The sequence below is a fragment of the Sciurus carolinensis genome, chromosome 17, assembly GCF_902686445.1.
Source record: "Sciurus carolinensis chromosome 17, mSciCar1.2, whole genome shotgun sequence".
NCBI lineage: Eukaryota > Metazoa > Chordata > Mammalia > Rodentia > Sciuridae > Sciurus > Sciurus carolinensis.
Genome location: NC_062229.1, coordinates 8,579,006 through 8,599,256, shown reverse-complemented (window position 1 = coordinate 8,599,256; position 20,251 = coordinate 8,579,006). Strand labels below are relative to the sequence as shown.

The 20,251-nt window shown below is 41.4% G+C and overlaps 1 protein-coding gene across 1 annotated transcript in view; it reads right to left on the bottom strand.

The window, feature by feature from the left end:
- Window positions 1–4,403: 4,403 nt before the first annotated feature.
- Window positions 4,404–20,251, bottom strand: part of LOC124967950 (vomeronasal type-2 receptor 116-like) — a 34,080-nt gene continuing 18,232 nt past the window's right edge. The window contains 4 exon segments of the mRNA XM_047530375.1: window positions 4,404–4,976; window positions 13,077–13,465; window positions 16,006–16,129; window positions 18,672–18,899. Coding sequence (XP_047386331.1) covers window positions 4,404–4,976; window positions 13,077–13,465; window positions 16,006–16,129; window positions 18,672–18,899 — 1,314 coding nt within the window.

Here is a 20,251-nt window from a genome sequence, read left to right as displayed (position 1 = left end):
TTCGGGTCTCCTCCTCCTGCCAACCACCCACAGCCCCAGGCAGTCACTCCAAGTCCAAGTGACCCGCCCCTGTTTCTCCTCCTCCTCCTCGGGGTAGCCCCCCGGGTGTTCAGGAGCGGTGGCTCTGAGACCAAGCGACTCACCCGCTCCTCTCCAGGCAGGCCACCGGTGTCAGGAGCGGTCGCTTTTAGTCCAATCAAGTCACCACTCGCCTCCTCCTCTGCAACCACCTGCGGCCCTGATGCAGTCACTCCCAGACCAAGCGTCCCAACCGCTCTCCTCCTCCAGGCAGGCCACCAGTGTTCTGGAACAGTTGTTCTGTGTTCAAACAGCTAGCCACGCAGCTCCTCCTCTGGCAACTGCCTGTGGCTCTGATGCAGTCAGTCCTAGGTCAAGCGACCCGCCGGGCTTCTCCTCCTCTTCCGGGCAACCCCGGTGTTCAGAACGGTCGCTCTGGGTCCAAACAGCTCGCCACGCAGCCCCTCCTCAGGCAGCCACCCGGAGCCCCAGTGGCTGCTCGGTCAAGCGCTGTGCTGCGCTGCCTCCTCTACGATGATCCCAGTTGTCCGTGTTTACCACTCCAGCGGGGGGAGGGGCGTCTCGCCGAGCAACTCCACTTCACAAATTCCCTGCTGTTCCGGGGCTACTGCCCCATCGGGACGCCTCCCCAACGGGAGAGACTCACCGGCGGCTCTTGCGTTGGTCCCAAGTCTCTCACTATCTCCTCTTTTGAATTTTGCGTCCTGGAGCAACGTGAAATGCAGCCGCCCTCTAGTCCGCCATCTTGGCCCCTTGTTCCCTTTTTAAATGGTTCATTTTGTGAAGGAAATTTCGCCTTAATAAAAGAATGATTCTCAAGCATTGGATTGGAATACCAAATTTTAGCCAAGGCAAAAACAAGAAGCAGGAAATCATTAGAACAGGCATAATGTCAGAATCAACTGTGTGTGTTCTGCAAACTATGTGCAATCAAGAAGCCTTTAAGTAGCTGGACAATGGAGGATTAATAAGAGGGTTTTGAACATTAGTTTATCTATGTAAGAACATTGAACTTGACTGATTAAGTTGTATTGAAGTCAAATATTCTATGAATTATGCTGCAAACAATAAAATAACAAGTGCTAAAGAGAGAAAAGAGAAAATGAAGGAGGCATAATGAGATATATTATCAAATATAATTATGTATAGTGTTTGCCAATTAATGAATAGAATATAAAAATTAGTAAGTATCATAATTTCAAGGACAGCCATAACCATGAGACAGCATTGCTGTTTGCAGCAATGAACACAAGTTCAAATGCTATTGGTTGGAGGATGCAGTGGCTGTGTTGGGATGGCCAATGAAGAGCAGGGAGCAGAGGAAGCATGGGAGGAGGGAGAAGAACAGGATGTAGCTGAGAGTCTGGGTGTTGGCCTTGACTATGGGAGTGTGTTGGTTCCTCACAAAGACCACAAGAATAGCAACTGTGAGTGCAGAGAAGTGCCATGCCCCAAGCACCCTAGAAGACCAGGAAGTTCACCACCTTGGGGAGGCAGGGATTGCTCTCAGTGTTGGGATACTCATGTGCGGGACACTGGACACACTCTGCATCTTGGGAAAAAGCAGAGGTTCAGTGTTTCCTCATCACAACTTCTCCATTTCTCCATGTTGAAGAAAATGTTTGCCCTGTATTATCAGTGTGAGTCCAGACTGCCTTGGATGTAATATTAAGATACACTAAAGAAATTTCTATATTCCTGATGTCAGAAGAATGCTTTCAACCTCAGATAATATTAATCCCATTCCAATGGCCTCCATAGAAAATGGCAGCATGGAGGACTGTGCAGCTGATAGTGTGGCACTGTCCCTGTGGATGTGGATTCCCCAACCCTTATGTCTACCCCACCTGGGTTCCGACTCAGCTTGAGCCTCCCAGTTCCACACAGATCATGTTTATTCGAGGAAAAAAATTTAGTTCTGTCCATTCAAACTCAGACAGATACAAATTCTGTAACCATCATGGAACTTCTAAGTTTTATCTTTATCATCATTCCATAATTTATGCTATTTTTTTCAATCTAGGTTGGTATGTGATAGAACAAAATTTTTATTGTATATTTTCAATTTTCTGGGACTATTCTTTTAATCCAATTTTCCATATAAATGCTGACAACAATGATTGAATTATAAACATTTCCATTTTGGATGAAAATTTATTTGCTTTATACAATTATACATAATTAATACAGTTACTGAAGAGTAGTGTGATGGAAAAACAGTGCCTTTCATTTGAAAATGAAATCGTGGGTGGATAAGCCTTCTCTTAAATGTGATGTGTCACAAGTATTCTGATCTTTGCACACTATAAGTCCCTGCTTATAAAGCTCGGGTCTGCTTTGTAATAGCATGAAAGCAGTCAAGGATCACAGATACATTCATGAGCACAGTTCATTTATAGAAATTGGCACCAGAATGGGTAAACTTCCTAAGCATCTTATTTAGATTTTACAGTCAATACTCATGTGACAGCAGGAGATTCTGGAATAATATACAGTGATTTTCCTCACATTTCTTTTAAGATACTTGTTCCTTTTCATAGAATTAATGGGAGCTCCTGGTTCTGATCAAGGGACATGGTTGGCACACACAAGTATATGCATGTTGCATTGTGGGTCCCAAGTCCTTTTCCCCTTTACTTCTTTATCACACATTTATTGTGTGTTGCAAATCTGTCACAAGAAAGGAACAGTGAGCTTATTTTTACATGAAGTTATCTGCTTGCTCTGTGGAGTGACTGAGACAAAATGATTCTCACTACTAAAATAATTGAAATGGCTTAATACTTCTCTACAGAAGAGAATTGGACAAGTTCAGCCATACCGTCCTTCTCTCTTGCTGGAGACACAACATAAAAGAATGCCTTAGAAGGAATGATTTCCTATTAATACTGCCCACCTTCCACAGGGCTCCATTAAGAAAGCTTCTTATTTCTACTCCATATATATTCAGCATATGCATGAGAACATGTTCCTTTTCTCACATAATGCCAAAAATCTATTCACCTCACTAAACTAAACCTTTATAAACTGTGACCTCTTTATTCTTCCAATCAGAAACAACCAGTTTTATTTCTTCCTTTCCAGTAAATTTTATTTGTTTATTACTTTTCCTGCAAATATTTCATTGGGTAGAATCCCCATTTTGATGTCTTTTAGAGTTGAAATACTAAGCACTTAAAATTCTATGACATGAAAAGACCAAAAGAGTGGTTTGACTGTAGCTTAGTGGTAAGTCCTTTGCTTCCCATATCCCAGGTCCTGGGTTCAAATCCTCAGTACTGAAGAGGAGGAGAAAGGAGAGGGGGAGGGAGAGGGATAGGGAGAGAAAAAGAGGGAGGGGGAGAAGGGGATAGAGAAGGGGTGGGGGAAGGAGAAGGGGAAGAAGATGAAGAAGCAGAAGGAGGAGAAAGAGAAGGAGGAGGAGGAGGATAATGAAGAAATGTAAAATGTCTGCTACAATATACATTAATTGGGCAATTATGCTAAATGAAAAAATGAGAAACGATAAGTTGTTTGGTATATAAATTTATTTATGCCAAATACCCAGAATAATTAGACCCAGAGAAATAGAATGCTGATTGGCAGCAGCACAAGCAGGGGAAAATAGGTCTTGGGAATCAGCGTTAAATGCACAAGGAGCTTGGCTTGATGTGACTAAATGTCTGGGGACTAGATAGGGTGGTTACACCACTTTGCAAATGTGCCAAATGTCATCTATTTGTAGATTTCAAAAGAGTTAGTTTTTTAAATATCATTTTCATCTCAGTAGATAAGAATCAGTTCCCTGGAAATACCAGACCCAGTCTGGTTTTGTCACAAGAAAATATAAAGCAAATTCAATAACATGAGTCAGTAATTCAATGGAAGAACACATGTTCTTAGAAGTATGTCCATTTGTATTTGAACTTAGTGTGTGACCAAGACAGCATTTCAAAATTGTTTGACAAGGATGTTTTGTTAAGAATTTTTTGGATGTTGTATTATTCACATATAAACTCATTTAGTATGACTGATTAAGCATATGGAATAATACCAAGTATATTATAAAGATCACATTAATGTATACCTGACACCAAGGATGTGAGAAGGAAACAATCCACATTTAAAATTAAACATTTTATTAACTATGAATCTTATAGTGTTAGGCAGTTAGCACATAGAAGGCATAAATTAATTCTACTTAAACATTCAGGGATAGCTGTTGCACTGAGAGAGCATTCACCTGTGAGCTCTAGCTGGTTATGGTTATTTTTATGCTTTAGTCCTTTCAACAGGGAGGTGGATCTTGTTGATAAGGAGGATAATGACCTCAGTTACTTCACAGAATGAGAAGGCAAAATCAGGGTGGGGTTTTCCATACTTGCTCAAAACCACAAATGATAATAGACACACATGCAGTAAACTTCTGAATGGGTATATCCCCATGATTGTAGTTAATCCCTGACCTTTTTCAAACAGATCTTATCAGGTTTCTTGAGAATTATATAGCACATTGGGGCAAAGATGCAGCCCAGGAGCCCAGCACTGGAGGCCAGGATGGAGAAGACCTCCACGGCCACCATGACCTTGCCCTTGGTGCTGTGGGGCACAGGGAGGAAGGTGAGCCAGACACTGCAGAACACCAGCATGCTGAAGGTCAGGAACTTGGCTTCATTGAAGGTGTCAGGCAGGTTCCTGGCCAGGAAGGCCACTGTGAAGGTCCCCATGGCCAGGGAGCCCAGGTATCCCAGGCCAGAGTAGAAGGCAGTGACCGAGCCCTTGTTGCAGGTGATGATGATGTGGCCATGTTCAGAGTGTGTGTCTGAGTCCACAAAGGGAGGAGAGGTGCCCAGCCAGACTCCACAGAGAGTCAGCTGGATCAGGGAGCAGCTGGGAATGATGAAGTTAGGTGCCCCTGACACCAGCAACTGCCTCATCCTTCTCCCTGGGGCAGTAAACTTTAAGGTCAGGATCACAGTGAGAGTTTTGGCCAAGACAGTGGAAACTGCCACAGTGAACACCAGTCCAAATGTTATTGGCTGGAGGGTGCAGGTGGCTGTGTTGTTATGGCCAATGAAGAGCAAGGAGCAGAGGATACAGAAGGTGAGGGAGATGAGCAGGATGTAGCTGAGAGCCCGGTTGTTGGCCTTGACTATGTTACTTTTTAGTGCTTCACAAAGACCCCAAGAACAGCAGCTGTGAGTGCAGAGAGGCAGAGAGCTGTGCAGGCCAGAGTCTTCCACAGAGGATCCTCATAGGCCAGAAAAGTCACATGCTTTTGGAGACAGGTGGTTCGCTCAGTGTTGGTGTATTGGTGATCAGGACACTTCACACAGTGGTGCATGTCTGCTTAGAAATGCAGAATGTCATAATTCCTGGGTCAGTAACTCTTTCTTCCTCCCAGGGCCCCTCAAGGAGGGCATGGGGCAAGCTTAGCCAACCTGTCCTTCCTTCTTGCTCTAGGAATCAAAATATGCTGTGTAATGTATGATTCTTAATCAAAACTCACTATCTTCTTTATAGTTAAGAAAACATGGCTATTGTTCCTTTTTTCACTTCTCTTGCATATTCATGAGAACACCTTTCTTATCTAACAACTCCAAAATACCCACAATCTTAGTCCATTCAGGATGCAATAAAGAAATAACCTTGGGCTCACGTTCAAAAAAGCATACATTTACCATCCACAGTTCTGGAACCAAGGAAGTCCAGGCTGGAAGAGCTGCATGTGCATGGTCTGGTAAAGACTCTCTCTGCTGCAGGGAAGGTGGCTCTTGTTGTGTTTCCACCTGGATGTAGGTGCAACCGCCCAAGTCTTGTTTCTGATAGCATTAATCTTATTAATGAAGGTGGAGTCCTCATGAATCTGTCACCACCAGAACTCTACCTCCTCATACCATCAGTTGAGGGGCTAATTTTCAACATATGGATTTGAGGAGGACAAAAAACACCTGCCTGTCTCTCTTAATTGGTCCTCTCAGTAAGTTTAAACCAATAGAAGCAAATAAATTGCCAAGTCACCAGTATTTAGAGAGGACAGCATGTAATTTCATGGGAAGTAAGTCCTCCCAAAAGCTACAGTGTCCACCCCAGAACATGCAAAATTTGCGGGGACTCCTTGGCACCACAGACCAGTTCTGACAGTCCTGACACTTTCTTGTGTCTTTTGACCCAGGAATGAACCTTATTCTTCCATTTCAGTCTTCTTCCATTTTTCTCAGTTCTTCCAAATATTCATTAAGCTTGTTTCTATATATTTTATGATTTTAAATGTGTTATCTTTTAAATTTTGTTTTGTGAGAACAAGAAGACTAGTAGTAGAAATAAAGGGACTCTATAGAGGGATAAGAGGGGTGGGAATGATGGGCCAGGAGAAAAAAAATAACAGAATGAATCAAAAACTATTACCCCAGGTAAATGTATGATTATACAAATGGTATGCCTCTACTTCATGTACAAACAGAGAAACAAGATGTTTCCCATTTTCTTTACAACAAAAATGATTTTTAAAAAAGAATTAAATAGGTTGCATCTATTAAATTGCATGGTACTGACACTAAAATAGACAGGTAGACCCCTGGTAGAGAATATAAGACAGAGATAGACCCACATAAATACGGTTATCTCACACTAGACAAAGGTGCCAAAAACATACAATGGAGGTTCACATGCAGCAAAATAAAATTAAACTCCTATCTCTTACCCTGCACAAAACTCAACTCAAAATGGATCAAGGACCTAGGAATTAGACCAGAGACCCTACACCAAATAGAATAACTAGGCTCATGTCTTCCATATGTCGGTTTAGGACCAGATTCTCTTAACAAGACTCACAAACACAAGAAATAAAAGCAAGAATCAATAAATGGGGTAGACTCAGACTAAAAGGCTCTTTCTCAGCAATGAAAAAAATCAATATGAAGAGAAAGCCTACAGAGTGGGAGAAAATATTTACCACATGCACTTCAGATAGAGCACTAATCTAAATTTAACACCAAAAATACAAAGAACCCAATCAATAAGTGGACTAAGGAACTGAACAGTCACTTCACAGAAGAAGATATACAATTGATCAAGAAATATATGAAAAAATGTTCAACATCTCTAGCAATTAGTGAAATGTAATTCAAACCCTCCCAAAGATTTCATCTCACTCTAATTAGGATGGCTATTAACAAAAACACAAGCAATAATAGGTGTTGGTGTGGATGTGGGGAAAAGGTCCACTCATACATTGCTGGGAATGCAGATTGGTGTAGCCACTCTGGAAAGCAGTGTGGAGATTTCTCAGAAAACTTAGAATGGACCCACCATTTGACCCAGTCATCCCACTCCTCAGTTTATCCCCAAAGAACTTAAAATCAGCATACTACAGTGATGTAGCCACGTCGGTGTTTATAGGAGCTCAATTTATAATATCTATATTGTGGTACCCAACTAGATGCCCTACATGAATGGATAAATAAAGTGTGGTATATATAGACAATAGGCTATTACTCAGTCATAAATAAGAATACAATTATGGCATTTGCAGGTAAATCACCAAAGACATGGACAAGAGGCCACTCCAGATTCCTGACCAGAGGGACTGAGCAACATCTTGCCAGTCCTGGACTGGGGAAGTACTGCTGTGTCCATCCTTCCTCAGAGTCCCCAGATGTGGATCCACCAGAAACAGACTTACTGGTACCCCAGGGGTGCACAAACAGGAGATTCTCTCAAGGAATTTAGTTCAGTCCTGGGGCGGAGCTCCATAGACCCTGCAGCCTGGAGCTGAGGAACCTCTCTCAGAGGCCTTCCCCTAGGAGCAATGTTGTGGACTGTCCCCTCCGCAGGAGTTCCCAGGTCAGTGGTGAGCGGTGGTTACCCACCAGGCAGCGAGGATCTTGCTGGGGCCTCCAAATGTCATGGGGCGCAAAATAAGAACAGACTGATCACTACTGAGAAGTCCAAATTTGAGAGTCTTTATTAAGCTGGCTGACTGACTGTCTCACACAATGCCCCAAAAAATGGCTGTTGGGAGAACAGCCCCGACCACAGGGTTGTAGGGGTTCTTATACCAAAAATCACATCAATCAGAAGTGGCTATTGCTATGATTCAAAATTACACATTAACATCATGAGATCATTGACAGAGGGGGAAGTGGGTCAAAATGACCCTTACCTAGGTACAAACTAAAGAATGCTTACTAACATCTGCACAATCACTGTTCACATGGTACATTGTTTAGGAGCAATAGGAATCAAAAGAGAGCAATTCTTTACTACAGAGGAGTTGCCATTGTATATTATTAAACATGTCACACCAAGTAACTGATGATGGGCACAGAGGCGGGGTGTTCCCATGGGAGAAGCTTATTTCCTACATAACATGGAGCCTCAGAGCAAAATGGAGTCTGTTTAGTCATTTCCCTTAGAGTCTGGCCCATAACATTCTCATGGAGTCAGATCTGTCATCCCATGACAAGGACACCTAATGAACCATAGGCCTCTACCTCTTGGATTGTACATTACGATCCCTGGGAGTCTGATTTCTCCACTTTGAAGTGCAGATGCCCCTATTCCTCGCCTTGGACACAAAGCTAGATATTATGGAGACCGTGAGAAGAGCCAGTTCCTCCCCTTATCTCACTTTTCCCACTGGAAACCTTGCACAGGACTTTGTCAGGTACACTAGAAATTTTGTGGCACCAGATAGCCTGTAACTGTTGTGAGAAACTGGGAGGGGGGGCACAGGATTTGGAGTCCCATCCCCTTTGGACCTGCCAGCATGAAAATTAAGTTTGAGTTTTCCATCCTCCATTGCTTCTGCTTCCTGATTGGCCTGCTTCCCACAACAGTAGGTCCCTCAAATTGTCATGAGGTACACACGTGATTTGCCATTTGAAAAACTATTTCGTACAACAATTACCCGAGTCCTAGTCCTGGGGTCAAGGTTTTTGGAGACTGGAAAAATGAATGCAAGCCCGATCTACTAGATAGGAAGTCAAGTCCAGTAGAAAGGGAGAAAAGTGTTCACTCACGGCAGCCAACTGGAATTCCAGTGCACAGGACCAGAGATGTAGCTCAGTGAGCAAGTTCCTGGCATGTGCAAAGCCCTCGGTTCAACTCCCAGAGCCCAAGTGAGAAAAGAAAAGGAAAATGATTGACATTCACATGAGGAAAGCTAACCAAAAGGAAAGGTCAGCAACTGACAGTTGAGAGAGAACATTACTCGGCAAGAAAAGAAAACAAGGCAGGCAATCTCTAAATTGATTTACATGATATAATATATATATATATATATATATATATATACACACATTTATATAATTTCATATATATAATGAATATACATAATGTATATACATAATAAATATGTGTGTGAATAAATGTTTATATACATATGTGAATTATTATTGTTATATTTTGGTAACAGATTGAATGCAGAGGCACTCAACCTCCGACCCACATCTGCAGCCAGCTTTATTTTTTATTTTGAGACAGCTTCTCACTAACTTGCAGGGACTGGCCTAGAACTTCTGATCCCCTTGCCTCAGCCTCCCAAGCTGCTTGGATTATAAACATGTACCACCACACCCAGACAGTCATATTCAAATTATTTTTTAAAAAGTATAGGAAATACATTATGAGAATAAAATGTGTTAAGAGAAAGCAAACCTAACTAAATGGAGTAAAATTACCAGTTTGTACTTTAAAAGATTGAAATCAAAAGGAGTACAAATTGAAATAAAGGATAAAATTACATAGAAAAAATATCAGGTTCGGGACTGAACACTGGAATTAGAGAAATAGCAAATTGGAGATAATAGAAAGGAATTTTCCAAGAACATATCAAAGAGTGAGAAAGACATGAAAAACTTGAGAAAAATGAGAAAAACAGAAGTTATGTTGAGTGGCTTCAAGCACTAAAAGAAGTTACTAAAGGAAAAAACAACAAAAGAGAATCCAAAAGCAAAGATTTAATGGAAGATAATCTTTCATATCTAGAGCTCTTTTAGTTTCAGGTTGCTTTTCTTTAATTTCTCCTTTCATTTTTTTTAATTTAAATTTTTTTAGTTTTTTGTCAAAAGTATTATTGTGTATGATTATGTGGTTCAGTGTGATAACTCGTCATATGTATACAACCAGAATGGTCAGCATTTCCATATCCTTAGTCACTCCTCATGCTTTTGTGCTGGGAACCTTTCCCCTCCCCTTCTCTAGTTCTCTGTGACATATGCACAGTGTTGTAAGCTGCAGTTGCCTGCTGGACTGTGGACCACTGGTTCCGAGTCTGCCAATCTAACTAGATTTTGGTACTCAATACCCAACTTCCTCTCTCCCTTCTTCCCACCTTCCAGACTCTACTGACCTCTGTGTCACTCTGTACTTCTCAGAAATCAGCATTTTTAGCTTCCTCCCATGAACGTGTGTTGTTTGTCTTTCTGTTCCTGGCTTATTTCACTGAGTACAATGTCACCCAGTGTCATTCATGATACCACAAATGACTCACTTTTATTCTTTTTTATGGCTAAATAATATTCCAGTGTATCTACCACATTCTCTTTATCTATTTTTGTGTCCCTGGGTACCTCACTTGATTCCTGTCTTGACTCGGAGGATAGTTTTCAATCAACATTGGAGTGCAGGTGTCTCTTTGAGACACTGGTTCATTACCTTTGGTTAAATGCCTGGTAGTGGGATGGATGGATCCTGTGGTATTTCTATTCTACTCACTGGGGGAACCCACATTGTGTTTTCCATAATGGCTGTACTAACATACATTCCCACCAACCAGGGACAGGGTCCTCTTTGCCTTCATCAATGTTGCTTAATTCTTGCCTTTTTGTTAATGGTTATTTAAACTGCAGCCTTGATATCAATGTGATATCTCATTGTGGATTTCATATTTGTTTCCCTGAAAATTAGGAATACTGATCACTTTTTCATATTCTCATTGTCCCTTTCTATATCTTATTTTGAGAAATGTCTTTCAGACCACTTACCCATGTTAGTCAGATTATTAGTATTTTGGCAGTTCAGTTCTTTTAGTTTCTTGTGTATCGTGGATATCAATTCCTTGTCAGATGAACATTGGTGAATATTTTCTCCCTTTCTGCAGGTGGTCTCTTCACTGTTAATTGCTTACTTTGATGTGCAGGTTCTTGTTAGTTTGTCTCATACCACTCCTTTGGTTTTGCATTTTTACTTTGCATCCATTTATCATGTACAACATCACATTTTGATGTATGTTGGATTCGCTTCCAGTTGAAGCCCATGTGTTCACTTCTAGTTTGGCATTAAAGACCTTCAACACCTGACCTCAGGATTGCGTCCCTTATCTTACATGATCCTAATGCCTTAAGTGGAACTGTGTTGCCTATTCCTGATTCTTAACCTGGGAATTGGATAATCATCCTTTTTGTGCAATATTTCACTTCTATATACCCTATTAGGTGTAAATAGAGACATTAACTTTTACCCTTCCTCCATTTTTGCCCCCTCCCTAACCCTAACTCTAACACTAACACTAACCCCTCCCACCCCCCATTATGTGTCATCATCCACTTATTAGCGATATCATTTGTCCTTTGACTTTTTGAGATTGGCTTATCTCACTCAGCATGATATTCTCCAATTTCATCCATTTGCCTGCAAATGCCATAATTTTATCATTCTTTATGGCTGAGTAATATTCCATTGTATATATATACCACAGTTTCTTTATCCATTCATCAATTGAGGGATAACAGAATGAATCAAACAACATTACCCTATGTAAATTTATGATTACACAAATGGTATGCCTTTACGCCATGTACAAACAGAAAAACAATATGTATCCCATTTGTTTACAATAAAAAAAAGGAAAAAAAACAATAAAAAATATTCAAAACAAAAAAAATCCATAGATGTAAAGAAAGCAGACTAGAATAGAGGTAGGGAAATGAGGAGATGATAGGGGAAGGAACAGGAAATACTGGGGACTGAACTGAAGCAAATTATATTCCATACATGTACGATTCTGTCAGAATGAGAACAAAAATTAGGTGTAGCTATAGTGCACCAATAAAAACATTAAAAATGGAAAAGAAAAGTTTTTCCAATTTATAGGTGTAGAAGATTTTCACTGACGGAAAAATGGATTCATAAAAAAGTGAATACATTACAGAACTTACATTAATATATATATACACATATATGACAAAAGAAGTGAGAAGGAAACAGATATCAGCATTAAATATTAAATATTTTATCTAAATATTAATCTTTAAAGTTGGCCAATAAATACATGAAATACAGCAAATAATTCTAAGGAAACGTACTCAGGAAGAGCTGCTACATTGTGATAGCATTCTGTTCAGGAGCCTAAATGGCTGCTGGTGGTTACTTTCATGAATCACTCATTTTGAAAACAAGGCAGATCCTGTTCATGAAAAAGTTAAGTGGCTCTAGCTACTTCATAAGATCAGAATGCAAAATTACTTCATTTGACAGTGCTTTCTCGGAACTGTTAACATGTAATAGAGACGCACCAGCTATCTGTCAGAATGCCTGTTGCGCAGAGAACTTCTTCTGCCTTTCAAATCTTTCAGACAGTTCCTCAGGACTTATGAGAATAATGTAGCACCTGGGGGCAAAGATGCAGGCCAGGAGCCCAGCACTGGAGGCCAGGATGGAGAAGACCTCCACGGTCACCATGACCTTGCCCTTGGTACTGTGGGGCACAGGGAGGAAGGTGAGCCAGACACTGCAGAACAGCAGCATGCTGAAGGTCAGCAACTTGGCTTCATTGAAGGTGTCAGGCAGGTTCCTGGCCAGGAAGGCCACCGTGAAGGTCCCCAGAGCCAGGGAGCCCAGGTATCCCAGGCCACAGTAGAAGGCAGTGACCGAGCCCTTGTTGCAGGTGATGATGATGTGGCCATGTCAGAGTGTGTGTCTGAGTCCACAAAGGGAGGAGAGGTGCCCAGCCAGACTCCACAGAGAGTCAGCTGGATCAGGGAGCAGCTGGGAATGATGTAGTTAGGTGCCCCTGACACCAGCAACCGCCTCATCCTTCTCCCTGGGGCAGTGACCTTGAAGGCCAGGATCACAGTGACAGTTTTGGCCAAGACAGTGGAAACTGCCACAGTGAATACCAGTCCAAATGCTATTGGCTGCAGGGTGCAGGTGGCTGTGTTGGGACGGCCAATGAAGAGCAGGGAGCAGAGGAAACAGAAGGTGAGGGAGATGAGCAGGATGTAGCTGAGAGTCCGGTTGTTGGCCTTGACTATGGGAGTGTGTTGGTGCCTCACGAAGACCCCAAGAACAGCAGCTGTGAGTGCAGAGAGGCAGAGAGCCGTGCAGGCCAGCGCCATGCCCAGGGGATCTTGATAAGCCAGGAAGGTCACCATCTTGGGGAGGCAGCGAGTCCTCTCACTGTTAGGATACTCGTGTGTGGGGCATGGGACACACTGCCCTGTACCTGTGGAAAAGGCAAAGTTTCAATATTTCTTTTCACAAATTCCTCACATTTAAGTTATTAAAGGAAATGGTTATTTTTGCAATATCACTGTGAGTACATGCTGCTTGATGGAGAAGTTCCTCCATTTCTGACTCTGGGAGAATGTACTCAACGCAGACCAAACCCACTATGAAGGGACCCTCTGAAGTTGTGGTCTGCAGCACCTCAACCAGAGACTGGGTGTAGTCCTCAAGACCTGGGTTCTTCCACCCTTTCTATCCCTGCCTGGAGTCTTCCTCCTTTTGAACCCTGTTTTGCCATGCTTCTCTTTACTATTCACCCAAGGATGAGCTCCTAGTCACACCCAGAAAGAGAGGTGAATGAGGAAACCTTTCTGGTACATCCTACCTCCTTGACTACCATAATTTCTTGTGGTACTTTTTATAAATTTTCTTTTTGGAAATCATCCTTTTCTGTGAATATTTTTGTTCAATTTTCTCACTTCTCCCTCCTTCCCTGGAATCCTTTCAGGTTTAGGAGTGTGTGTGCTGAGTCCCCTGATGCTCAGTGTGGATGAGATTCCTTTTACTTGGTTTTCTAGAAACCACTTTTCAAATATGATTTGCTACCAAAGCCTTGTGAGTGTGACAGTTGTGATTGAAGTGACCAGTTACTTGTAGTTCAGAGGAGAATCAAGGAAAGGATTCAGGCAAACCCGTGACTTGGTAGTGAAGCAGCATGTGCAATGTGTAGCAGTAGGCCTTGCCCACTTAGGGTTTAATTCATTCTTGTGGGACTCGCACAGGGAAAATTCAAATCTTCCAGGGGTATAATGAACAGTGCAAGAGGAAACGTGATGGGAGAAAGGAAAAGCTTAACCTGGAATGTTTCTAAATTGACTTTGGAAAATCACAGAATTTTAAAAGTTGATACTTATTTGACCTTTGATATTCATTTATTTACCCATCATATGCTATTCCCTTTCATCAGATACCAACTGTGATTAGTAGTACACACATGCTTGAAATAGACTCCTCCCTTGGTTATTTTCCTGTTTTTTCTGAGACCAAAGGTGTAAAGTAAGTAGCCTGTATGTATCTATGAGACTTTAAAAAGTCTTTGCATGTGTTAAAAAAAACTGAAAAGAGATTGATGGAAATATTGGAATTTTGAATGAAAATATATTGCTGCTATGTGATTGTTTTTATATTAATTGATATGGTAATGCAGTTACTGAAGAACAGGGCATGTCTTTAAGCCTTTCCATTCATTTAAAGCAGACGGTGTAACTGGGTACTCTCCTTGATGGGTGGTGTGTGTGGCATCCTGACCCAGGAGCCCTGTGCTCCCTCTGCCACGGCTCACACCTGCTCTCCCAGCAGGGATGCAGCCTCTGCCATGGGTTCATTAATGGCCCCGTCTGTGCTTCAATTTTCTTTCATGTGTGGAACCAGCCACCAATTTCCCTGTTCCTGTCTTAACGGTCTTCTTTAGGTTTTATAAGCAATACTCATGCAACAATTTCGAATTCCAGACTAATAATTGATAGTGATTGTTCTTCACATTCCTTGAGACTTTTGTTCCTTGTCACAGTGAACAGGGTTCCTGGCATCTACCTCAGAAACATGCGTCGCACACACAAGTGTGTACGAGTTGCATTATGGATATGGAGCCTTCATGCCTTTAGGTCTCTTTCTTACTTTACATACTCATTTGGCATCTCAAATAGAAAAATTCAAAGTGAGATTTAGTTAGCTTACTTTTATCTGAAGACATCTATTGATTCTGCTAAGTGGTTAAAATCAATGATCCCATTGCTAAGGTGATTGCAATTGAACAAGTTGCAGGGGTTCAAGTCATTATAATACATATTATTGATGTCTTGAAAAATGGAAATATTTTAAAGTAAGTCTATCTACATTTTCTGTTTTCCATGACATATTTAATTTTGACATAGATTCCTGAAATTGGTAATGCGTATAGAATTTATCATTACATATACCAGATTGTTTCTTGTTAGGATGATGTGACTTTATATTTTCACTTCTTCCTTTCTTGTACTGTCAGATTATCTGACATTATAGCTATATTATAACTAGTATATGTACTCAGCACAAAATTCATGACATGGCACAAAATAGAATAGAATATTTTCATGAAACTGTATATACTTAACATTTGGTGGCAAAAGTGTTGGGTTCAAGACCTCAGTGCACCCCCAGGGAGCTCTGGGTGTTCGACCTCTTCCATGCATGGGCAGACTCTGCCTGGTGCCCTGAGAAATCTCAGGTGGACACCATCTCACCAGCACTGACTGTCAAGGTCAGGGGCCTCTGGGGTCAGCTCTGCAGGGGTGCCTAACAGGAAGAGCAGTGCTGACAAGAGCTGTCACCTAATGGGGTAGCAGCAGTGGTGCTAAAATGGGAAGAGTGTCAGTGAGCGAGGGGAGGATGGAGAGCACGGAGCTTCGTTGTCCAGGGTGAGGCCCACAGCCTTGGTTTCCTCTCCCCTGGGACTGGTTAGGAGGACTGAGTGACCATAGGCTCCTTATACATCTTTACCTGTCTGGTTGGAAATGTGTCCCTCTGGGCAAAACACACAAGCAAAGCAGCAGACAGGCCTTCCTTCCTGGGGGACTTTCCAGAATCCTGAACCACAGCTCTGGCTGCACACAGATCGAGGAGTCTGAGGGGAAAGAGAAGCAATAGTCTTGATTCTGCACATTGTCAGCAGCTTTATGAGGATGTCCATGTCCCTCCAAAAAGATCCCGGTATGGGTAGGTAGTCCTCAGCACATCCTCCTCCAGCTCCCACCACGATGGGGCCTCACCTTCCTGATCTGATTACATGTGCTATCTTGACTTTGTTATGACAAATATTCCTAAGGATCCTGGTCGTTTTTTTCCTGCATCACCAGTCACACCCCACTTTTCTCTCTTTGTGTTTAACCTCCTCCTGCACAGCTCTGGGATGCAAGCTTCTATGTCGTGATGATTCCAAGAGCTTATATGCCAAACAATATTTGTACCACACCTTCATTCTTGAAAATCAAAATGATACTGAGATTTCTTCTCACTTCAGTTAGACTGCCAACCATCAAGAACACACATATATTAATTACTGGAATTCATGTGGAGGAAAAAGTATATGTGTGTATTGTTGGGGAAATTGACAATTAGTGCTACTACTGTGGACGTTAGGGCAGAGATTCCTCAAAACCCATAATAGAACCCACCTACTCCACCCCTCAGTATTTATGAAAAAGTCTCCTGAATGTAAGGGTTGTAGCACCACAATTTACAATAGTTCATTATGGAAGCAGCCCTGGTGAACATTAACAGACACAAAGATAAATGTGGTAGAAGAACATGATGGAGTTTTACTCAGTCACAATATTGAATGAAATTATGTCATTTGTTGGTACATGGATAGAAGTGGAGAACATCATGCTAAAGGAAATAAGCCAGAGTCAAGAAGTCAAGGGTTGAAAGTTTCCTTTCATGTGTGATAAGGGGAAAGAGAGAGAATAAAAAAGGATCTCACAAAAGCAGAAGGGTGAACTATAGAGAAGAGAAAGGGGATGGACAGGGAGGGGGGCAGTGGGCATGGAATGTACTGGGAAATCTCAGGTGGACACCGTCTCACCAGCATTGATCTTCAGGAAGATGTACGGGGAATGAATTCTGTCCAAGTCTACTCTGTCCATGTAGGAATGTACCACAATGAACCCAGTGTTCTTGTGGAATTAGAATGCATTCATTAAAAAAATAAGAAATATTTATGACAACAGAATGGAAATCATAGAGTGGAGGAAGGAAGAAGGAGGTGGGAGATGTAGGGGAAAGGGAAGCACTGGGGAATGATTCTGATGAATTATGTTATGGGCATGGATGAAGAAGGCATCATGAAGCCCAGTATTATGTGTAGTTTCCCTTGTTTTGAGCAAGTTCATAGGCAGGGTAAGGCCTCGGAGTCAAGAACCAGACTCCAGGAGATGGGTGGATGCAGGCTTGTGGCGAGCAGCTTACAAGCTCGTTTATTGCAGGAACAGCTATACATTTTATAGGTTTCTTGCCCAATCACAATGCGCCACATGGGATCAGAGCACCAGGTTCCTATATGGACTCCCTTGGTAACACTGAGTCAATTTGGGGCACTTGTGTACTTGCCTAGGTAGCTGGAGCCGAATACTCCTCCCTAGAAGTTTACACATATGAAACTTTCACTGCTGCCAGTCATGAAGTAGGATTTCTCCCAACAATTATGTATGATAAAAATGAACCAATATAGCAAAGCAGGCAGACTGTTGAAAGTAACTGCTGAAAAGAGCAAGGTCAGGAGAGAAGTAGTGAGAGGGCATTACCCACCATGGCTTGGGTTTCTTCTGCTGTGAGTATCAAAACCCAGGCATGTAGTGCTTGTTTGCTTGTTTTTTTATTTTTTCAGTAATGGGGATTGAAGCCAGGGTCTTGTGCATTCTAGGCAAGCATAATAAAATGGTGTTATATTCCTAGGTCATTTTTAATTTATATTTTGTTATGGGGTCTTGAAGAGTGGCTCACACTGGTCTTGAACTTGTTCTGATCCTTCTGCCTCTAATTCCCAAGTAACTGAGATCACGGGCCTGCACCACCATGGCCACTGGACACCACTGCTAACAATTAACAATGCAATGAGGTGGGAATCATGATTGTTACACAAATCTCCTGGAACACTGTAGGAATATACCAATGTCAAAACATGATATAAAATCTTGCCAATTCATAGGGATGCTGAGTAGAAGAAATGCTGAAGGTTGAATTGTCTAAAATGCCAAAGGAGGATAGGAATGGTCTCCACAAAGATGTGAGTCCATAATTTACTCATAGTCATAGGGCATAAAAGCATAATAAATCTGGACCTTATTTAATAAAAGGCTTCAGGATGTGTGGAGGGACATATTTGGTATTTATTCATCTCCATTGTTATCTCTTTATCTCCATGCATTAACTCTGTTCATTTCATTCTTTCAATTGTTGCTGAACCTAACATACACAAACAAAAAATAATGGCTTTTGTGAACTTTTCTTCATGTCAATTTCATCTTAAAATATGCAAAAGCAAGACCACATATTAGAAGTTGAGTTGGGAAAGGTAATTTTAGTGCTGAGTTAAAGGCTCACATCTAGTCTCACCTCAGGACTCCATTCAGATCCCTCCCCTGTACCAGTACTAAAATGGATCATACCTATGTGAATCCAATGGGCCATTCTATCATCTCTTCAGTGATGACCAAGCTTTGACCAAGTGGACTCTTGGAGACAAACTCTCCTACTTTAACAAGTAGCCCAAGCCCTGCAGGGAAATTCACAGCATTGTGGATATCATAGTGGGCCATGTGGTTGCTCTTCTCATCTAGGGAGATGTGGTCCCCAGCACTGTTTGTAAACTGGATTTTCTTCAAAAACAGATGTAGCTGCGGGAGAGGCAGAATTTGGACATGAGGAGCACATTCAAATGAAAGATGGAAAGCCACATGTAGCAAGCAGTCCTTGCATTACATCACCCTCCATTCTGGAGTCTTTGTTAGTGACTCAGCCCTGTTTGAGTGGCCACCACCTCGTGGATTTCAAGTGGGAAAAACAATAGTTGAGTGGAAGAATTCAGTCAGAACAATTCTAGGAAGATGTCCCCAGCATGGCCTTGGAATGACCTCTTGCAACGCTGACCAATCAAACTCTTTAGGGCTTCATAGGAGTCAATCCTTGCACACTGAAAAGGTCGCAACAGACATGGATTTGTTGTTGGTAATGGTAACATGAGTGCATGCATAACTGAAAAATCATGAGTATATTTACATTAAATATGGGCATTGCTTTATGTATCAATTTTACTTCAAGAAAGGTTAAGAAAGCATCATGTATGAGTTGTTTTCTCTCTATGACTCAGATATTTTTGGGAAAATTTCATCCTCTCATAATATTGCAGGTTGTGTCCTTTGCTCTGAAATAGAAAAATTGAAACTCCAAATTCTAATTATTTTTAATAGAGTATGCTAACATTGAAACTCTGTGTTGGGCAAGATAACTAACCCTTGTTCTTTAAACAAGTATAGTTTAGTCTTCAGTTATGTAGAGTCAAACCATTCTAAATAATCCACAATTATGTCATTGAATTTATCTCGTTAAATAGAATTTTTATAGAATTGCATCTAAATGAACTCAATATGGCATATCAAATATTGTTAGTAAAAATAGACAATAGATGGCAAATTAAACTTCATGACATAATGTTTGACATGCATGTATTTAACCACATCTGAAATGAAAATGAAATTTAATTGACTTACTTGATAAATATCCTTAAACATTTTGTCCCTTGTACATGAAAAGAAGAGCTCATAAATGTGTTCAATGAATGGGTTTTTAATTCAGATCAGCCAGATGGAAATAAAACAAAAACCCACATACGACCTAGGGAGATATCCTGAGGTGACATACATCATTGGTGGCATGCCATCGCAAAGTAGAACCACAGGCCCTGCCCACAATTTTGTTACCAGTTTTGGAGAATAGTGATGTCTAAAGCCAATTCATTCTCCAGGGTCATTTCAGTATACTATGTTGAAACTATTTCTCTTTTCACCCAGAGGACTTGGGGCACTACATATTTATTTTCGGTGGAGCAGCTGCTGTCAAAGGGGGTCAATATGTCAATATTCTCTAAGCTTCTTTGCACAGAAAGGAAATGTATAGATTTTATTAATTATTGCCCTGTTTTGTCATGGGCTGTGCTGGGGTGCTTCATATAACTTTTTCTTACATGCAA